This window comes from Stegodyphus dumicola, chromosome 7, assembly GCF_044657685.1.
Source record: "Stegodyphus dumicola isolate Sdum_Otavi_A_Nest chromosome 7, ASM4465768v1".
In the NCBI taxonomy this organism is placed as follows: Eukaryota; Metazoa; Arthropoda; class Arachnida; order Araneae; family Eresidae; genus Stegodyphus; species Stegodyphus dumicola.
Genome location: NC_140774.1, coordinates 61554109 through 61577865, shown reverse-complemented (window position 1 = coordinate 61577865; position 23757 = coordinate 61554109). Strand labels below are relative to the sequence as shown.

Sequence of the window (23757 nt, the reverse complement as noted above, 5' to 3'; positions counted from 1 at the left end):
CCAAGAGTGTAGACACAGGGAAAGAGAAAATGCTAGCACAAAATGGTGAGTGCGTCGGGGAAAGCCACATGTCTTTTTTCCTGTGTTTTTTAACTCAAATCTTTACTTGATTATGAAATCCTATTAATCATGAAAATTGATGAATATCATGCCAAACAGCACCAATTAGCAGCAGAAGTTTGAAAGAAGTAATTGTTCTTTATTTAAGTTGATAATCAGAAGTTATGGATGAAATGTATAAAAAACTTCTGCCTTCTGATAACTTCTGCCTGCCTCTAATGCTTTCCCTTATGGATATAATGTATAAAAATAATTTGTCATAATTTTTCACATTGCATTGCCATTGTTTATCCATTTTCAAATAAATTACATAACAGGCCCATTAATGCAAATTTTTCTTGATGCCAGGATCCCGTAATTTTGTAAATATTCCACTACATGTTCTTCCATGTAGGAAAGGTCCAAAAGTTTAATATTTTTTCAGAATGTGAGGTGTAGCAGTTGACTAGCAGATATTCTCTTTCAAAAAAAAAGTAAATTACCTTATTGAAAACAATTAAGTTACATAAAAGACAAAGATCTTATATTTTTCAAATTGGAAGAGAAGTATGCCAGAATATAGCTGAAAATATTTTTTTTTTTTTTTTTTTTTTTTTTTTTTTTTTTTTTTGCAATGCCTCCCATTTTTTAAAATACATTTTGCCTAAATATGGTTATCGCTCTTCCCATTTTGCAAATTTTTTTGTCTCCTGAAAAGACATCTACATCTAATTGTCTTCAATATCAATAAAGTTTATTCAAATCTCTTCAAAATTAAGGTTACTCTTTTGGATAATATTAAATCTTATGATTGTGTTATGATATCTTGTATGATGTTATCCATAATTGGTGCTATATCACACTGTTTAACAATAGTTTTTGTTCTGAGTCATACTCCTGTACATGCAATATGATTTACTTTACAAGTCTCTCATTTACCTAAGCTTTTAAAATTTTGAAATATTAGAAATTACTTGAGATTTCCCACTAGTTGAATGCCAGATAGTCAGGTTTTTGCTGTGTTTCAAGGGTCTAAAAAGCATAGTTATCAAAACACAGTGAGTGCCCCTTAATGTGACCATGTTTGTCCATGACTATTTTAATAATATTAAGCAATTAAAAAAATTCTCTTCAAAATATCAATGGAATTTAACTAATTTAATACAAATAAAAAAGGGTCATTAATATTTGATTATGTGGAATTGTTATAAGAAAGTTCATATATGAATTTTTCATGTTCATCATGTTTCTGGAAATTATTTGACAGGTGCTGTACCTCTGATGCCTTACGTAGCATTCATCATATCAGCATTTATAGGAAATGTACTTCTCATCTTCAGATTCTTCACTCAAAATTCATTTCTCATCATCATCTTCAATTTATCACATAATGTGCTGGGCTTTGTATCAGAAAGCAGAATTTTTGTACCTGGAATTGTATCTGTCTAGTTTGGATTTGTTTCAGAAGGCTTTCTTCTGTCACTGATGCTGCAACTTGAATTTTTACACTAATATTAACCGAAGTATTAAAATTCTTCACAATTCATGTTAGTTGGAGACATGTCTAGTTCCTCAGCTTCCTTAAATTTGTTGTTTGTTAAAAGGCTGGCATGCTTAAAATAGTTCTTTATTGCCTTTTCTGAGAACTGCTTCTAAAACTATCAAGATTAAAATAGTTGCTGATGTATCTCTGTCATTTGGCAATTTCTATACTTTATTTTGACCCTGTTATTTGATTTTATGTTTATTTGATGACATTAATTCAGTTTAAAAAATTAATTCTATAATATTTTCTTAACATTAACTGATTAATTAATCGCAATGTATTTTATACGCTTTCGTATACAAATGAGTGAGACTTGGACAATCCGTTAACATTAAGCAGTACCGTCTGTAACTATACTATGAAATACTTATTAAAATAATTTCAGTTTTCTATTTCTGTACCTCTATGTGAGACTAATGGAATTCTAATCCATGAAATTCTGCAGCCTCAAGCAAGATTATGATAAAAACCTAAGCAGTGCTGATTTCCTAGATAATTGCATTGTTTCTTATGGAATTGTAGTCAAAAGAAAATGACTCTTATTTGTTCATTTTATTCATGTGGGAAAGATAAATGTAGCAAATCTCTTATAGAACTGGATTTGCCTCAAAATGAAATTTATCAAGAATTTTTGATGTTGTATGGCTTTTGAAATTATAATATCCTTTAGAAAAAGGATATTATAATTTCCAGAAAGGTAATTTCCCATTGTAGATTGCAAACAAGGACGTTTTCCTATCTTGCAAAGCAAATCTGAACTAACCAGTTAGGCCATATTATTGAGAAGAATCTGGAAAATAAAAAGAATTATATACATTGCAGCAATTGAACATTATTATTTATATTAATTGAACATTATGTTATTACAAGTATAAAGTTTCATTACAAAATATTTCTCTAATCTTCCACAAACAAAGAAAGCTGTGCTTTTCAGAAAATTGTGCTAATGTTCCATTTTTGCAACATTTCAAAGCTTCTCATTTGTATCTCTATGTAACAGATGCAATATGTTATTTGAATAAACGTAAAATCAGTTTTATATTGACTTTTTTTTTTTTTTTTTTTTTTACAAAGTGAAAAAACAGTTCCTTCCCAAAATATATTGAATTTTAAAAAAATGAATATAATTTTTTTTTAAGTATGATGACTGCTTTATTTGTATTTTAAATTCTACGATTTAATGTTTCAGGAAATAGTTTCCACCCATAATGCGAAGCCTTCTTTCTACTGTTCAGAAGCTCATCGAGCCAGAGGAGCTGCACTTTTCCCAGCTGATTCTAGTGGCCATAAATATATGTTCAATTTCACTGTAAGATTGCCATCAACTCTGAACGAGACTTCTAGCATTCAGTTGAAGTGGACAGCTTTTTCTGTAGCTCCAGTGGTATGCATTTCATGTTGTCATAATATGTAGTTTTAAAAATGTTTTCTGATATATCTTTTTTAAATAATAATAAGATTTTAGATAATATTCTTCTTGGGGCATATTTTGTAGATTTTCATTTGATGACTATCATTAGAACTTCATTAAAGCTAAATATGAAATTAGTTAGTTGCTTATTATTGAGTATTTTAGTGAAACTAAATATTTTAAAATTCTGTAGTATTCAATAATTGATCCAGCATAAATCAAAATCTTAAAATTTATATATATACAGTCAAAAGTCGTTAATCCGGACTCGTCGGGACTTCGGCGATTCTAGATTATCGATTTTTCCGGATTGTAGATAATCAGTTTAAATCTGGTAAGATGGCATGCAGAAATTATAAAATTAAAAATATGAAACCATAATTTATGAAATGAAGAAATATTATGATCTAAAGGGTATCAAAATTTACAAAAAAAAAAAAAAAAAAAAGCTTAATATTTATTTATTTACTTTATTAAACATTTCTTTCAATGTAAGTTGTTTGCTTCATTTTCTGTGATAATACTTTCTCTTTAATTCTATAAACAGACATAATTTCTTGCTCAGTTACAGAGTTTCGCTGCTCAAGTCCTATAATTGCTGTGTCGAGAATACCGACTAATTTGTCGATTGAAATTTTTTCGTTTTCAATAACTTCTGTGTCACTTTCTTCACTATCGGAAGCAAATTACAATGACGAGGAATTTGATTTAAATCATATCGAAGACGGAATACATCGAGATGAAATACTACATTTAGTAAGGAATTATAAGCCAAATAAAATGAAAACATCTGCCCTGAAGATAAGGATAGTGCTGACAGATCAACTTCCAATTTATTGCACGCTGCCGCATTGAAAACATCTGCCCTGAAGATACAGATAGTGCTGACAGATCAACTTCCAATTCATTGCGCGCCGTCCCCCCCATCCCCCGCCGCAGAGCAGCGTGAAATTGATAAACAGATTTTGGAATGGTTAGGTCATTTTTTGCAGCAATTCCACTTTTGTTTAATGGACGTCGAAACATACTTTTGGTTTGGTAGATCCTTTACATATTAGTAAATATATATCGGAAATTCTGTTTGACATAATCGAAAGTTCAAGCTTACTTTTATAAAATTGCTCTAACAGTCTGCAAAAAATAATAAGCCGGATCCAATTCGAAGATTAAGGAACAACGCAATCTGTAACATTAACTGAATTAGATCATTTTAGCTTAGCTTATACCGTCCGTTATACATTAAACGCGCATGCATAAACGTATTTTGCGCATGCGCACACCCATATTCGCAGCCGTAAAAGTCTTACGTGCGACGTATGCGCAGAAAGTTTGTAGCTTTGAGGTCCGGATTATGGTTGTCCGAATTAACGACTTTTGACTGTACATATATTTTAAATGTATTATAAGTATAAAGCCACATTTTATAAAATTATGATCAGTAGGAAACTTGTTTCTTTCTTTGGATTTAAATGTTTATTTTCAGTTTTTATGAGAGAGGCTCAGCATGAAAGTGCCATGTATGGTGTTAATCATATAGTTTGTATTTACTTGATCAAGATTCTACACTAAGCTAAGCTTAATAATCTATGTAGTTTATCGTGTATTAATTAATAATGAATAGCATATACATTAAAAATAAACTTAATTAAAGTAATTTGGTGATAAATAATAGATAATTAATATAACAGTATTTATATATTAAATCATTTGTGTTATCATTTGATTAAATTCTGAATAAAATTAAAATATCAATGGAGGAAAATTTTAAAAGAAAAAGATTAGTAGTATATTATGTTTCCTTAGTTATCTCTATTAATTGCTTGAAATCCCAAATTGGTTTTACTTAAAACCGCTATCTCATCTTTCTTCTATTGCTAGACGGGACACATCGTTGAAGGAAACATTTCTCAGTACTCCCATTTCCATGAAACCTACATAGCTGGGTTACCATCTTCTCTCAGTAAACAGACTTGAAACCCAAACAGGAATAAATTATTGCTCAGATTTGCAAAAGAGACATTTGCTTTCAAATTCCGTGTTATATCTTGTGTCACTCACATTTTCATTTTAAACTTGTTTGTTATTTATGGAAGATAACAGAAAGATGGTGAAGAGCATAAGCATGCATCAAAGTGATAATCAGTTGTGCACTGTATGTTTCAAGTGATCAAATGTTTTATAAATGCATAGCGGTTAAATTTCTTGTTATTCATAAGCCATCCTTTTACTATGTAAATCATATATAGAATATAATTATATATTATCACCAAAACAAAACTTGTACACTCTTTCGTGCTGATGCTCAGCAATTATTTTTCAACTGTATATTCCATAGCTAGTATAATGTGCAAAGAACTCATGAGTACAGTTGCTATCAATTACATGATTATTATTTGAATTAGATATGACTTCAGATAAACTTTTTGGCAATATTAATTTTTATATTCATATATGCATATAAATAGTCATCTAGTAAGTCATATATTTAAATATGCGTAGAGAGAAAGATGCGATGGTTTAGAAGTTGTTGATGGATGCTTATTAGTATTGATGTAATAAATTTATATCAATGAATGTAAAAAGAAATGTTTTTCATTGTGCATAATAATAAATCCATAAATTTTGAGTGTTTCAGTATGTAGCATTTACAGTAAACGTATAGTTTTTAATGTATTCATAATCTAAAACGTATTTTATTAATAACATTAAAATAATAGCACACAAATTTAATAAATATTCTCATTATTACATAAGCTATGCTTTCCTTTTTACGCGCCTGTTGTTTACAGTAAATTGCTGATTATGCAATACACAATTTAAATGATAAGTAACTGGTAAAAAAGGAAAGTCGTACTTATATGAACAGAATTTTAAAAAATTAATCACCTTAAATTTAGTAAAAAGTAGTATCTATTAATCTTTAGTACTATCTTTAGTATCTATTAATATATAACAATGATAATATTTCTACACAGTATTCTGTGGGTTAATGTGAAATATAACAAATTTGGCAAAATTTTGGTGACTAAAAATTTGTAAACAAATCATCAAAACTATAAGAATGCCCTAAAATACTGTCTACTCTGAAATTTCCATTGTTATAAATTTAATCAGTATATAAAAATTTTAAAAATAACATAGACAGATATATTTTAAAAACACGCCATACAAATAGGTTTTTTTTAATTAATTTATCTAGTTATTTTTTCTCTTTCTTCAATAAAATCGGCTTTCATTTCTATTATCCACGATGTCAAGCTACAGCCATCGCCGCATTGGGAATTACTTGGGATCCTTCAGAAGCAGAATTTTCACATGATTGGTTGATCTCTACATGGGACAGTGCAAACGGATGCCGTTTCCTTGGCTAGATGGAACATCGCCTCCAGTCGTCCTGGTTTTTCTCAGAACCCTCCTGTTTGCTACCAGAATCTCATTTCTGAGAAATGTCCCACCTATCCACACACGTCGCTAGATGGGATGGGGGTTTAAGAAAATTAAATGAATATTTAATATTAGTTTATGTTATGAATATTGTTCAATTATGAAAATGTAAATGCTGTTAGTATGTATCAATATTTTTATTAAGTATGTAAGAAAATTAATTTTTTTAATAAATCATCTTTAAGATAAGTGTTAGGTAAAATTAAACATTTTATATCATCTTTTAATTTTCTTTCTTGAAATTTTTTTATTTTATTTTATGAGTAATCATTGTTTTTAGAACTGGTCTCTTTTGGAATTTTTAGGCTATTGGTCATATGCATTTGGAATTATACAAAAATGGCTCTTGTGATTTGCATCATAATTGTCTCGCTTGTTTGACTGATAACTTATGTGGATGGTGCGAAAATGATGGTATTTGTTATTCTAAAGTATCTGAAGACAAAACTTCGTGCCAAAGAAATGGAGAAACTGGTTTTTTAGTGACTCATCCAAGTAACTGCACTGTTTGTTCAGATTCCATCTATTGTGAACAGTGTACTCAGGTAAAGTAATTAAATTCGATTTCATAATTTAATTTGAATATTCATAAAGACTGAAAACAAAAGTGGTTTAAGTCTTTGAAGCGTTATTTATGACAACTATTATAGATATTTAACTACTTTTTTTATGTAAGATATGTAACATTTTGAATACTTTTACTTTTCATCAAATGAAACACTGAAATTGGATTTTGGAACTAATCCGAAATCCATACCACATTATTATAAATTGTGTAAATTTTTGTAGTTATGCAAATGTAATTTATTTTTTACATATTTTTATATTTTTTGCATTGATTTTTTATTTATGTGATTAATTAACATACTTTGTAGAATTATTTGCTGTGATTCTTTTTTCTTCTAATTTTAAATTTGTGGCCATTTAGTATGTTTGTATTTCATGTATAATATTGTAGATCTTTAAAATTTTGAGTCACTTGATCACTAAGGATAGCTCAATTAAAACTAGAGATAACTTTGTAATAATTTTTATCACCCAGTTGGCAACATTCAGAAAACACATTTTTTAAATTCCTAGGAGGCCATTCCAGAATTGCTTTCCCTTGAATAAAGAAAGTTACATATATTAAGCTGTATTGAAGCCTAGAATAGTTCAGAGCTGTATGCAATTTTTTCCTTCTCGCTCAATGATTACTGCTTTGCTGAGTGAGCAATTTAGGTGATCTGTGAAATTTCACATGTACTAAAGAGTATTTTGCTGTATCTCTCTTTATACCTATGTGCTATTTATAGCTGTTTATTTTTCTATAAGAGCTATTATTCTTTTCAATATACTTTCAAGTCTTCCTGTTCATCTGAGCTTGTTTGCTTTAAAAAGTTCTTCATAAAGCCATCTATCCCTTTAGCCTGATAGCTATCTTATGTTGAGCCATATTCAAGTAACCTAATGTTCTTGTTCATATAATCTAATTATTTAAGGACTTAAGAAAGAAACTATTTTTCTGAGCCTGTTGTTTTTGTAGCAGTATTCTTGAAACTCTGAAAAATGTTTTATCGACCTAGTTCTTCTACAGAAATCAAAATTATATTGAATATAATATAATTGATTTCTTTTTAACGAAATTTTCACTGCTATGAAGGGAAGAAAAGCGAACATGGAAGACGAGACATTACATACATGAACTTGATATGTTGGTAGTGTTCTACAGGAGAAACAATTAAATAATCTTTATATCATGCTATGAAGCAGAAGTAATATTTTTTTTAAATAAATATAAGAAATAAGAGGTGAACTAATGTATCTGTTAACCATTAGGATGGGTAAAATTTTCGGAAGGACAATAATTTCCAGTTTGAAGTTGTTATAATTTTTTTTCTCATTTATGATGCATATTGGAATTAATGTTGTTTCAGATGTAAGATAGAGAAGACTGTGGTGGATGAAGAAAAGATTAAAATTAAAAGGATTAGATAGGGGTATAACTGGCTGCAATAAGTCTGAATAAATTTAAATATGAAATACAAATTAGTCCAACTAATGATTAGGGAGAGACGCAGTTTAGCGCTTTGCATAATATGGTTCAATTTCAGATTTTATCTTAATACTTATTTTTTACAATCTAACCTTATTTTACTTTTGTTTTTGAAATCTAATCAAAAATTTCCTGAAATGAAAGTCCCTTTCTTTCTTAATGTTGCATCAAAAGGTGATTTAATAATAAAAGGTTTATTAGAAAAGTAGAAAAATATTCAGAATCTGGTTCTGGTGTCTCTTATTTTTCAGAACATGACTATATGATATTAAGTTTCTTATACTGATTATCTGTATCACCAGTGAATATTAAGTATTTTAAATATTCATAGATGGTTTCTAGTTAAAGTCTTAAATTGTGTTATAAAATAATTAATCAAGTGTGTGAAGAAATTTATTTGCATTAAAAATGGAATAAATGTTTTATTACAAGTTTCTTATTTGTAAATACATTAATCACGAGTCTTCCAAAATTTTGTTCAATTTAAATGTACATATTAATAGTAGTATCTTTTTGTTTCTGAAATTGGATTATTCTGTCCTTCAAAATGCATCTCTCACTTTTCAAAATTGAAATTAACGCAAATGCAGTAGAGTTCAAATAATCTGTACACTGCAAGACTGAGGGGTGTGTAGATTATTGATCAAGTCTTTTTGTGTTTTGTTTACATATTTCCCTTTGTAATTTTTACATTAAGTCTGGATTGTTTACTTGAATTTATTAAAGAAGAAATATTTCTTTTCTTCAGCATCCTTTCTTTTATCATATTTCCCATTTTTAACACCAGCAAAACTAAGTGATATTTTTAAGAATCTATCCCTGTTCCCTGCAAATATAAACATGCTTTTTATTGCAGAATGTAAATAGACTAGTTCTGAAATGCATTTAAGTTTGATTGTGCCAACTGAAAAGTTGTGGGCAGATAAATTCCTGTCCACAACTTTCCTGTTATTGGATGAGAACTTATTGCTTCACTGTTAAAATTACATGAGGCATGGCACATAATTTTAAAATTGATTAATCACATTAAGTTCAGAATTAGTATTAAAAGACAATGGAATGTGTTCCCAAAATAAGAATTTATCTGAAACAAAATGTTTGTTGAGATCCATGATCCTCTTTTATTATTTTTAGAAAAAAAACTGCTTATGTAAACCCAGAAAATGCTGAGTAATTCCAGTTATGACATAAATTTTCTTCTTCAGTTAAAATATGTTGTAATTACATTGTAAATTCATTAGCATTTTTATTTTCATGCACATATAAAGGGAAATAGCCATTAAATTTGTCATATAGAATTTTCTGAAAATCAAAATTTTGTTTAATTATATTCAAGACTAGATGCAAATTAAGCATTGGTGGATTATCAGAATTTTACTGTATAACGGTTATTGTTGCTCTTTATCTTTTCTGTTTTGTTTCTTTAGGATGTTTATTAAAATTTTTAACCCTAAGTTTTGTTTTTACATGCATAGGTCTTTGAAAGCAGTTTTAGAATTATAATAATCTTCTTTTATATTATCTTTCAGGTTCAGACTTGTGAATGGTTAGTGGAAGAAGCCATTTGTGTGCGTCGGGGTCGTTTTAAGGCAGCTATTCGTGATTCTCAGTTTTGTCCTGTGCCTTGTCATTTGTAAGTTGAAGTTTTCTTATTTTATGTGTACTCACTTTCTTAAGTATTCTTCATTCTAATATCACTTAAATAATACTGAGTATTGTGACCACATTTTTTGAACAAAAAAGTGTTTCACTGTATTGGTCCTTCTTGCATACTGTGGTTCACATTCCATTTTCTTTCTGTGCGTCTTTAAAAAAAGTATATGCAATAGCATTTTCAATTTCTACATCTAATAAGTATTACATCATAAGCTATTTAAGCTAATCTTGTTTAAAGACATATGTTTTGTCCATTGCACAATTATTTTGGGAACCTTTCCTGTAATAATAAAAATATAGATGTTTGCAAGTTTCAGTTTGATGACTATTATAAATCCATGTAGTCAGAAAAACATTAAGCGTAACAGATCTCTTTAAGATTTTTAAGTTATATTTAGGAAAGACATGGTAAATCCAACAGTATTTATTATTTGAACTTTTAAATAAGTAACTAGGTCTGATGACTTATACATGCCAGACTGAAGCTTACTTGAGCAAGCAGCTTGTTTAAAATAAAATTTAAGAAAATTGCCTGATTAATACTTTTTATATCATTCTTGTTTTTAAATGGAGCGGTGTTTCATAACTTGTCAAAATTTCAAAACTAAAAAACAGATACAGTTTTTGATGTTTGAATTTTAATGCCTTAAAATAACTGTAATATTGTTGGGTTCATACAGATTCATAGTGGATTGAATGCACACAGAACCGATGACAGCTTGATAAAATTTATTTTACCAAAAGAAGCACTTAACAGTTCTGGAACTTTTTGCAAAAAGTACTCATACAGCACATTTCAGTATAACAGTTAGTAGTTGCCACTTGATGTCCAAGAAAGAATGTGCTTAAAGTCATACTGCTATATATATTTTTTAAAAAAATCACCTAATTAATATTTTTTTAAACTTTCTGTGTTAAAGAGTTTATATTGGGAAGTAAATAACAACAGGGCTGTAGGACCAGATGGTATTAAGGCAAAACTTATTGATATTGACCTACCTGAACTGATTGATGCTATTCATAAGGTTATACTTAATCTTTGGACTATAGAGCAGATGCTCATTGAATGCGAAGAGGGCTCCATATGTCCCATTTTTAGAAAAGGAGACAGACTGGAATGTAACCTCTTAATTGTTTCATTTAAGATCATCCCCTGTATTTTGTATAATAAGTTATTACCATATGCATCTACAGTTTTTGGTAGCTACCAGTGTGGATTTCAAGCAGAAAATCTACTATTCATCAAATTCATTCTGTTAGACAGTTTTTGGAGAAAACAATTGAATATAATATGGATATCCTTCATCTTTTTACAGATTTTGTTTATGATAGCATATACCATGAAAAGCAGTTTGATACTATGCTGGAATTTGAATTTCCTTGAAAGTTGATTGATATATCTAGAATGACTTTAAAGAGAATAAATTATAGATGAATTAGTTATTTAAATAAATAAATCATGTCTGGTCTATCAGAGCATTCTACACTGAAAGAGGGTATAGACAAGGTGATCCCTTGCACGCATGTTTTTTATATATCACCCTTGAAAAGTCTATTAGAGATGGCGGAATTATGACTAGAAGCACCATATTTCAGAAATCAACATTACTGGCATAAGTAAACAGGCAGTTGTGGAGACTTTTATTTCTCTAGAATCTGCAGCCAGAAACATTGAACTAACCATTAATGAGTGTAAAATAAAATTTATAGCAGTAACTAGTAGAGTACATAATCCCCTCCCACTGCAAATAAATACTTATACTTTTGAGGGCCTTTCTCAGTTTACATATCTGGGTGCTATTATCCCTAATGATAACAGTATTCAACTCTCAAGTGACAATTTATTTAGAGCTAATAGATGTTATCATGGTTTAAAAAATTTGCTGATGTCTAAATTATTAAAATACAAGACAAAAATAAATCTTTATACAACTCTTATTAGACCTCTCAAGTGTTTGTGCTTGGTGTGTGGAGACAAAAAGTATCCTCTTTTCTGCTTATACATAATCATATTATATGGTACTGAGTGCTGGCCATTAATAAAAACAGATGAAGAAAGACTTCTAAACTCACAAAGAAAAATATTGTGGAAAATATATGGCTGAGTTAGAGAAAATAATAGGTGAAGAATTTTTTTTTTTAAACCATTAAAGATATAGAGATACAAACAACCTAATATTGTCCAAGTCATCAAATCTTAATTGTTTCGGGTGGCTTGGACGTATTTTTAGACATGACGACTTGAACCTTGTTAAAGAGGTGAGTAAGGAAAAGAAAAATACCTTGCACAAGATGGATAGACTGTGTGGAGGCTAATCCCAAGACTAAAAATCAATCGTTGGCAGACCATAACTACTAATCGGATCCATTGGAGGAAGCTTATTGAGATGGCCTTGACCTGTGATAGGCTGTAGTGCAATTGAAGAAGAAGAAGAGTTTGTTTTATAACCTGTAAAATGTTTTAAATAATTTGTGTGAAATTGTTGGGAAGAAAATACCAAAAACCAATAAATTACATGAAAAGTTTGCTATAACTTTCATTTAAAAGGTTTTTTTTTCTTCTCAATCCAGTGATGCAAATAGTAAATTTCTGAGTTGTTAAAGATGCGTGAAAATTTGACAAACAATAATTTCAACAATTAAATCTATATCAGATTGTAGAAAAAATATTTTGAAGTGCACACTTTCATCATTTGGACCATATATAGTCTAAATTATGTAGTTCTGGATCTGTCCATCACTGCTTTATGCAGTAACCTTACATATTCATAGATATTTTACATATTCATATCATTTTTTAATAACAGAGATTGCACAGAAAGAATTAAAGTAAATTCTGGAAACATTGGTATAATTTCAATATCATTCTGAAAGCTGTTGATCATTTCATTCTTAAACATATGAAAATATTATCTACACTATCCAGTTTTCATTTAATTAGATTTAATTAATTAGATTGTGTACAAAAAGTGAAAAACACTTATTCAAATACTTTACTTCAAATAATAAGTTAATAAATTGCTTCAATTTTCAAGTTATAATTCATTGCCAAAATGCACTGTCTGAAACTGTCTGAAACATGAGTGAAACTGTCTTCTTTTTTATATTTGAAAGTAATTTTGATATTATTTTTAGGCGAATAAATTGTGCATCATGTCTTGGGGACCCAGGTGTTTGTGCTTGGTGTGAGGAGTCAAAAACTTGTTTTCTCTTTTCTACTTACACATCATCATATTCATATGGCAAGTGTAGAGACTGGGTAGATGAAAATCGTTCTGATATGGGGTAAAACTTTTCCTTAACTAGAGACATTTTCTTAGTTTTTTAAACAATATTTTGTTGACTATATTAATAATATTTTACTGCTATAATAGTGCTAATAAATTCATAATATTTATATTACTTTTGCATAGTTATGATTCTGCCATTCAGCAATCCAATTAATGCATAATGCTTAAAGGCTGTTTGCAAAATTTATATTTCAAAGCATCTACATATTTTCTTTGATATAAAACACTTTAACACTTTTCATTTGCAATAACTATTGTAATATTTTTGTAAATGATTAATGTTAATGCACTGACAGGACAAATTAAAGAACAACTATAACAACTTATGTAACTTGGATGATTTTACTGCTAAGAAAATGTTACACAAAATATTATACAAAAATACAGACAGAAACATTTTTAAAATCCAGAATTGTTTATATCTGCAAAAAAATAACATTGAAATGTGATATAAAGTAGTGTTACAACTTTTTAGAGATACATAGAAAAAAATAATAAGGTGTGTGGTCACGCCTAACTGAAATGCAGACTTTATAGTTATTTTTATTTGCACTTAGTTTACAGTTGAATATTAGATGATCCAGGGGTTCCCGCAGTAACAAATTATAATTATGATGAATAGCACCTTGAAGCTCCTGAAGAGTGGTGCTAAATGGAGCTGCAGTGATGCAAGTCAGTATTATAATGCATCCCATATGTGTTTTATTGGATTTTAATCCAGAGAATATGTATGGCACACCAAATGCAGGATTCCTTCACCTTCAAAATACTTGGTTACTAGTGCAGCATGATGGGACAAGCATTATCATCTGTTAGGAAGAGATTATTACTGATTTTCTTCCTGAACAACTTTTCATAAGGATCAAGAACCTTATTCTGTATATTTCGGAATTTATAAATTTACTGGCAGAAATATGTTGGTCAGTGCAGTCATCATTCTGAATGATGTCCATCCATGCAGTTACTCCTCTACCTCTGTACCATGGGTTTCCTAGCTTATTATATGTTTTTTGCTCCATTCAAATTGTAACATATCTGGGATCCCTTTCTAAGGAAAAACTAGACTCCATTAGTAAAGATAATTCAGCTCCAGTCTGTGGTACCAGCTCTCTGTACGATCTCTGCAACTGGGAGCATTTCACAGTCTGGTTTCGTGGGACATGTCATAGATTTCCTTGCATTAGCCCTCGTTTATGTAGCCTGTCAGTCAATGTATATCTGGATAGTCAAGTTCCTGTAACTACAGTTTGACAAACTCCCTTGCAATCTGAGTTGACATCAGTCATCTTTTTTTTAGTCCAAAGGGACTTTGTGCCTGAAGGACTATTGTTTTTGTTTTGCGATTTTGCGTTGGTTCACTATAAATGTCTTTTTAACTTTTCAAACTGTTTCCACCAAATGTTAGACTCCTAAGTATTTGAAGAAATTAAATAATGAAAAATCTGCATAAAAGTATGTATATTTCTCGCATTGTGATAAAACAATTGAACATAGAGCCATCAAATTTTGAATGACGTAATTCTACTGCGAATATGGGCATGTGGAAGCCCAAATTTGAAATTTGGAATTAGTTTTATTATCGATTTCATATTTTGTAAAATTTTAACGAATTTTTGATTTACAAACTCAAGGATTTCAAAGCAAGCAATGGCAACGTTGTACAGAAAAAAACATTTTTATCTCCAGCGCACAAGACTGTATTGGAAGTTCTAAAGGTATGCTCAATTTAAAACTATTTTGCAATATTGCTCTTGAATTGAATTTTATGGTTTAAGTGTAAAGAACGCGTGATATTTCATAAATAAACATAACAGACAAAATGTTTGAAAAACACCCCTTTGGACGTAATTTAAAATATGAAACCTTTCAGATCCCCCCACCCCGTCTTAGCAATTATTTCAAAGCAACAGTCCTGAGCGTCTGTTCTGGCATATTTTTGACCTTTTTGTTTGCATATATCACTGGTATCTTCAAACAATTCCTGGTTCCTTCAAACAAAATACCAAAAACCAATAAATTACATGAAAAGTTTGCTATAACTTTCATTTAAAAGGTTTTTTTTCCTTCTCAATCCAGTGATGCAAATAGTAAATTTCTGAGTTGTTAAAGATGCGTGAAAATTTGACAAACAATAATTTCAACAATTAAATCTATATCAGATTGTAGAAAAAATATTTTGAAGTGCACACTTTCATCATTTGGACCATATATAGTCTAAATTATGTAGTTCTGGATCTGTCCATCACTGCTTTATGCAGTAACCTTACATATTCATAGATACAGTTCAAATTCCTGACATGTTGCTTGTGGCTAAGTCTTGATAAACCTGTGTCAGTTCTTTTCTGTAAATAAAATGCACAACCATTCTCCAACTCACATGCCATTTTTCACAATCCATCTGATGTTTTCTCAGTGACCATACATGAAAACTACGCAACTACTTGTTTAGTCCTTGAAGTTAGAATTTGAAGCACCCATTTGCCCTTCTTTCTGCATATGGTAAAATAATGTATGCGAAAATTTTTGTATTTCTATAAAGTGAATTCCATTGAACTATGTGATAATATTGACCTCATTTATATCGATTAAATTAAAGAAACCTTTTTATAGTTGTTCCCTTAATTTTTCTTGAAGTTGTGTGTCCAACTGTGTGTCCAACAGAAGATAGTTCTGAAATGTTAGTCCATTTACCGAAGGATATGCAAACAAAAAAAAAAAAAAAAAAGGATAGAAGTTTTTCCCCTCACTGGTTTTATATGTTTTTTGGGGGTGCTGAATCTGAATTGTACATTTCCCACCTGGCAAGAAGTCTGCTCCCCAATAAAAAAAAAAAAAAAAGAAAGAACCTCAAAGTGTTGGTACTATTTCAGTTTTTTGCTTATAATTCAAAAACTAAGCATTTTCCAAAGATTACCACCCTGTGAGATTACAGTAGACAAAATTTCCTACAAAAATACATGTATTGATTTTAATGTTAAGACTATCTGCGATGCTGCTAGAGTGCACTGAAAAAAGGCCTATTTTTCACTGTCTACAAAAAATGCAAAAAACGCCCTTCTAACTGTGTGGTGGTGCCTTAATATTTGTACAATTAATAAAATCAATGCCTATGCCTGTAATTAATTATTTTATGAATGCCTAATATGCCTAGGTCCTGTTAATTGAGTTGACAAACATCAGTGAAATAGGTGGTTAGTAGACCCACTAATTAATGGGAAATCACACTCTTACTCTCCTTGCTTTTCAAATGGTAAATGAAACTTGAATGTTTTGAGGGATATGATGCTACAGTGAACTAATTTTGTATTCTAAATTTTCAAACATCAGTGAAATACTATGTCAGTGGGCATTTATTTAGCTTGTGTGCTTGTACAGTGCTACAGGCTACAGTTTGTTTTGTAAAGTAAATAGGAAAGTACTTATAAAGGAAGATATGTTTGAAACAAAATTTTATTTACAGAAAAAAAAAGGCACAGACCAAAGTAAAGTTTTTTCGGTTGATATAAAATATTATATCATGCTGCTTTCTGATATTTCTGGGAATTATCTTCATCTGAAAAAGAACTGAGTTTCAAATTATTATTACTTGCAAAAAAAAAAAAAAAAAAAAAAAAAAAAAAAATCGCTTTAAACAGTGGAATCCTATAAAAAGGAGATGTAAAAAGTAGAATGGGCTGGAATGAATTAGTGTATGAAGTTTATACTTGCATAAGGCTCAGGCTTGCTTCCTCATTTTTCTTCTGGGTGGACTAGGCTGGTCATCCTGGGAGTTGGTATATTTTCTTTTAGTTTACTATGTTCTATGGGTCTTGGGTTGATGGAATTGGGAGTTTTCAGTTTGGCCATCACTTTCAATGGAACAATCCGGACACATCCAATACTTCTTGTTGAAGGTATATCTTTCAACCGAGCTATATGTTAACCCAGAACAACAGCAGACTTTGGAGTCAAACAAACTATGCCACCCATCCAGTGGAATGCATTGTTTCCATCAACAGTTCGCACATTGAAGTCTATGTTATCATGCACCATCTAAGAAAGTGTTGATTGATTAAGAGTCAGAGGTAGCTGAATGATGGAGAACATTTCAAAACATGTGGCTTCAATGTATGATAAGTAAAATTCTAAACTCAACACATTAAGTAACCTGTGCAATCCCTACTTTCTGTACAAAAATGCTGCAACCTGCACTTACAGATGAAATTATGTATGACTTTAGCCTCATGTTAAGTAAGCAGTCAGTTATTGAAAATGATTTCTTCCATCATTTGTCAATATTTCTTTTCTTCTTGCTCATCCCTATAACATATGTAAAAGCTTGAAGAGATTGGAGGTAAAATCTTCAATGCCTTCCAGAAATCCATATGCTGAAGTATCCATGCTGTGTTATACACTTGACATCGTGCATCCTCAACAATAACAGCAGCTGCTGTTTTAAAAATTCTTAGCCTTTCTTTATCATCTGGCAACCTCTCCTGATACCATGAATCAGTAATAACCATGTGACCTACAGCCTTGAAACATACAATATAAGGCTTATTAGTTGTTACCAATGCATCATTGTTGTTAAATGTTCATCTAAAGTGGCTTTCTCCCGCTAGAGGGAGCCAGGAGTTCCATTTATGTAAGAAATTAAAACCTTGTTTTTATTTTATTTATTATTATTATTATTATTATTCCCCCCCCTTTGTAAACAGTAGATAGTTCGATTTTGAATCTGTGTGATGGACGGATTATTGTTTCGTACAGCCTTAAAGAAAAAGAGAGGCTGTACAAGAAAATGTATTTAAATATTAATTTTTTCCTTTTGAATGTTTTATGTAAATAAAATGTGATGTCAAGAAAATAGAATTGTGGTTTTTCTGTAAAGAAGATTGCCAGCTGAAACATCACGTCAGATTCAACAATGCATCAGAACAGGTAAATGAATTTTGTTCTTGTTTTTTAAATCAATGATATAAATAGAACCTGCATACGTCAGTGGATTCTGACAACTTCGATCAACAGTAGTTGATTAATTACATAATAATTGTCATACCTTTCAAGAAGGCGTGCTTTTTGGGGTGAGGATGAAAGGCATCTTCATTCTCATTCATCTGTTTCTCAGTTGTAAATTGGCATTCTTCTGCACTGTTTTCAAGAAACGTGCATTGATTGCATTGCTGCTTCCACATCATTCATAGGTCTAGTGTCTGGTTAGTACAAAATTAGTCTACTGTACCATCATTTCACTCAAAACACTAAGCTTCATTTACCATTTTTTGACATACTAAGGAAAGTAGTTGCATGATTTCCCATAAACTAGTGGGCTCACTGACCAGATACCTCACTATCATTTGTTAATTCCATTATTGTGACTTGGGCACATCAGGTATTCATAAAATAATTAGCTGCAGGCATATGACATTGATATTAGGTCTCCACCACACAGTTAGAAGGGCTTTTTTTGCATCTTTCGTGAAGATCCAGAATATGGCCTTTTTTCGATACCCTCTATGGAATTGGGAGTTTGTAGATTGTAGATTGTGTTGTAGATTTTCCTAACATTCATATATGGATTTTGTAGGAAATTTTGTATAGAGTGATCATCTTCAAAAAATGCTTAGTTTTCGAGTTATTATTAGTGAAAACCCTGAAAAAAATTGTCTAATTTGCCCCCCCCACCTCACCCCCATTGTGAAGCCAGCTTCTGGTGAAATGACAAACCTAAAATTTGGATTAAGCAGCTCATAAAGCATACAGAATAAATGAGAGAAAAAAAAAACTTCTAAGCTTTTTTTCTGAAAACACGCATTTTGAGCCTTCCATGTCTGGACTAGGTGGTCTCTTGGAGAAATGAAAATTTATTGTCTCTTGGAGAAATGAAGATTTATTGTTATTACAATAAAATTTATTTTTTGTCCTAAGCCAGATAATTCGGTAAGAATTTTTTTTTTTTTTTTTCCAGTAAATTAATCTCAAAGATTTAGAGGGAGAAAAATCAGTGGCAAGTATTCAAGTATTTGTACATGCTCATTTATTCACTTTATTGATATCATTCAAAAACTACTATTTTAGGACAATCTAATAAATTTGTTCTTTATATTCCAAGCATTAGTCACAAATTATTTATTTATTTATTTATTTTTTTTTTTTTTTTTGAAACATTGCAATGCAGCCTTCATTGAGCATTCACTTCACTTTCAGGTCTGCCATAGCTCTATGCCGCAATTGTTCACATCATGATAATTGCTCTTCCTGTATTAAAGATCTGACATGTGGTTGGTGTAGCAATTCAAAATATCCAACAAAGGGCATTTGTACTGAAGGAGACTTCTCAGGACCATCTTCAGGTTATTCACAACTTCATTATTATTTTTTTTTCAAAAATTTCTGAAACTATAAATAATTAAATTTTGTCATCATTATATGCACGATTAAATGCTTAAAATAGATATTAGTAATGTATGTTATCTTGCATAGTCATAACTTCCTTTTTCAGGAATTTTTGCAATTTATTTTAATATAATTTCTTGTGTTTATATATAGGCAGAATAGCTATTATTAATTAATGAAAGGTTAACTGGATTTTATAACTATTCTTTTTCTTATGTAATCCCCCCTTCTATTGGAAACAGTTATTTGTAGCATATTAGAATAAGTTAATTTTACTTTCTGAATTAATAAATGTATATACTATAAATTTGATTAACTTTTAGGCTTGTTTAGTGTCATTTGAAGTAACTTTCTGATTTGATTAATATCTGTACTTTAAATCTGTTATAGTTTATTTGGCATGATATTAATTAATTTGTGATGATATGAATGTAAATTAAATTTGCACATGGAAAATTCATGTATTAAATAATTTATAGTCAAGGAGTTAACAAATTATCCTTTGTATTTTGTATCAATGGTAGTATAGTATTGATGATTAATTATACAATTAACTATACAGTTATCCTCTGTAATTGGTATCATTGGTATGCTGGTATGTTGCATATTTCAGAAAATGGTTTAGTGACTATATCATGCATATATTTTTAATTAACTAATTTTCTATCTGAATGTAAAAGAGATGTCTGTTGTTCTTATCTGAATATAAAAGAGATGCCTATTTTTTTGACTTCTGGATGATACTGTCAAGTTTTATTTGTCTAAATATCTGGTGATAATGCAAGGAAATTTCTTTTTCTTTTTTTATGCCAATAAAATTATTTGTATCAAATCTCTTGTCTGTGTGTACATCTGATAAGCTGTTACTGTCTTAGCCCTCGTTTATGCAGCCTATTTATTAGTGATTAGAATATGTAGAATTAAATGTACTGATTCATATGTCTGAAAATTTTTTGCCATCGATCATATAATTTCATAAAGTAGCTCTTCTGCATTTTACAGTAAAAATTGCTTTATTATAATGTCATACTAATAATGGAAGAACATTATCTTTTGTTGCTGAAAACCATTCCTTTTAGAAACTGCTCAGATTTTTAAAAGGCAGCTAAAATTTAAAACTTTGAGTGACATTTATGTATTAATCATGATGTCTCATAATTATTAGTTTCAGAGTAGTTAGTGTTATTCCAGAATATTTGTCATTTTTTGTAGGTAAGTGATCATATGTACGAGTTAAGTTTAGCTACTGATTTTCAAGCATATCATTATTATAATGTTTTAGATTTGTAAAAAATATTAATTGAATTTAGTCTATATCTGGAAATGTTACCCTTGATTTTTTTCCTATTTTATGTGTACCCACATTTCCGGTTGTTTTAAAAAAAATCCAAAGTAAATTTTTTTCTGAAAACCTTTTTAAACCAATAAATGATCCCCCCTTACACTTTATGTTGTAAAATTCGATTATCATCTAAAATTAAAGCATTTTTCATTTAATTTTTAAAGGGATCTGTCCTTATTCTCTAAAACCAAATCCTGAAGAGCCATATGATCCTGTTTGGTCTTACAGTGCGTGCCCTGATTTAGAAGAATGCTTAAGGAATTTACATGACTGTCATGAAAATGCAACTTGTTACAATACTCCCAATTCATACACGTGTGAGTGCAATACTGGATTTGAAGGTGATGGGAAAACATGTATCAGAGCGTATGTATGGAAGTTATTCATCAAAACTTATTTTTTAATATGGAGAATTTTGTTACTTAAAGTTATATCTTTATATTATATATATGTTCTCTCTCTCTCTCTGTATATATATGTGTGTGTATTCTCTCTCTCTCTCTCTCTCTCTCTCTATATATATATATATATATATAAATGTAAGAAAAAACTATTAAGAATCCTGTCCCTAGGCTGCAATGATTTAATTAAACATAATTATAATTAAAGGGGAATACTCCTATTAAAATTCTTATACTTCAAATTAAATTAAGAAAGTGAAAGAATTACAATTTTGAAGTTTAAATAAATTCCAGTTTACAAATTCTTAATTTTAAGAGTGAATTTCGAGGAGTACGAATGTAGCCTTTTGGCAATAGCTGGCGCTGACCGTTGCACCTGTTTTCTGACGTCAGAATAACGGGTTGTTACCTTTGGCGGGATTCTCGGCGAGGTGAAAATGAAATTTTTTGCCAAAGAGAGTCGACGCTAATGACCCGGGTAACCATAGCAATACTGCATTAGGATTTAAATAACACAATCCCTTAAGCTAAGAACACCATCTGGAATACTTTAGAATGGAAAAAGACTTCATAGGGGGTCTATAGGCTTTTTTCAAAGCAGAAAGGATATACATTCAGTGATCGTCTTTCACTTGTGCAGTGTTAAGCGCTGTAACGAATTAATCCTTTCTATTCGTTCATTGCCTTCTGTAGATTTAGTAAATTTCATTTCCAATACTTAAAAACACTGATTCGCTTTTCGATAAGATTCTAGGATAACAATTATTAATAATCAAAGTTTTTTTTTGTCCTTGTGTTGCATTGGTAATATTTTTATTCTTGTTTTATTTAGGAATTTTGATTTACCTATTCTGCATCGGACATTATAAAATTTTTACCACATTAAAAAGTAGTAGGAGCTGTAAAATAAAAATATAACTCAATCGTTTTATAGCCAAATTTTTTAAGACAACCACCTCTTAAAATGACCAGTCTTTCTGAAAATATACATAAAGCATTGCTTTTAAACAATCGTCTTCATAGAAAAAAAAGTCTATTAGACATGTTGAAGATTGTCTTAGAAAGGCTATAATCTATTCTGTAAATTTCTTCAATTTAAATTATATTCGGCATAGCTAGAACACTTGCAGCCCTATAGACTCTGAGTCTGCCTAGGCAGTCTTTGAATTTGTCTCTTCTCTTGGTATAAGCAAATGACTGAATGTAAAAACGGCAAAGAGAAAAATATATTAACAATCTACCTTTAATTCTGAAAAAAAAAATTTAATTTCATCATTTTAAAATTTAAAAACAAACAAACATGTGTTTGCAAAGCCATCTATTACAGAGTACTATGCTGATAGTACTGAACTATTTCTTAAATACAAAATTAATCATTTGTAGTTCTAAAATGACTTTTATTTAAAAAACTCTTATCACAATTAGAAACACAATTGTAAAAAAATTCTCAGCAGTAAAAAATTACATTATCTGAAGAACTGTGTTTTAGAACAAATAGTAAAACGTCAATAGGACCCACCTTTTTATATTCCCATTTTGCTTTCTTTAGTAATAATAACGGAAATAACTTTGAAACACTTCTCTCTAACTGAGGGAATACTTCCTTATTAACCTTTTGATAGTCCTCAACCGAGCTCAGCTCATATTCCTGTTACGCACTGCAGTGGTCACAAATAAATGCAGCTCGTATTACAAATTTATGTCTGACAGATATCGCTCGTATTTGGAAAGAAAGAAAGATTTGCTTTTGCTTAATCTCGCTACTGTCTGTGGCGAACTAGCCCCCTCTAGCTACACTACTGTGTATAACATCACATGAATTAAAGAAATGAAGATGAAATTTTCACATATAATTAAAAGCCTTAATTTATAAGAAAAGTACAAAGAAAATGGAAGCAAATTATCTGAATAAAAATGTGTGTCTATAAGACATATGAATACATTGTAAATTTAAGTTCTGATTTTTGCATTTCAGCTCTTTATTAGCACTTGGAAGTAGGTCTTACAATTTTTACTCAAATGGGAAAATTAAAACTCGGTTCTTTTTAAAATAGGAAACGTTGCTAAGCCACGTGCTACAATACCTATGATAAGGAACTCGCTGACCAATTATCTATTGATATGCAATATACACCAACTTATGCACCATAAAGAATATAAAGAGCAGCGTTGCAAATCATACATTAGCTTCAAATTTTTACCAGTATTAAAACTATTT

General features: G+C 30.1%; 1 protein-coding gene across 1 annotated transcript in view; it reads left to right on the top strand.

Annotated features, from left to right (window-relative positions):
• The window catches only part of Megf8 (multiple EGF like domains 8), a 251267-nt gene that overhangs the window by 85765 nt on the left and 141745 nt on the right, over nucleotides 1-23757 (top strand). The window contains exons 10-15 of the mRNA XM_085820327.1: nucleotides 2775-2969; nucleotides 6746-6985; nucleotides 10005-10108; nucleotides 13267-13416; nucleotides 19608-19753; nucleotides 21303-21504. Of these exons, the coding sequence (XP_085676453.1) occupies nucleotides 2775-2969; nucleotides 6746-6985; nucleotides 10005-10108; nucleotides 13267-13416; nucleotides 19608-19753; nucleotides 21303-21504 (1037 nt within the window). The remainder of the gene's footprint in view (nucleotides 1-2774; nucleotides 2970-6745; nucleotides 6986-10004; nucleotides 10109-13266; nucleotides 13417-19607; nucleotides 19754-21302; nucleotides 21505-23757) is intronic.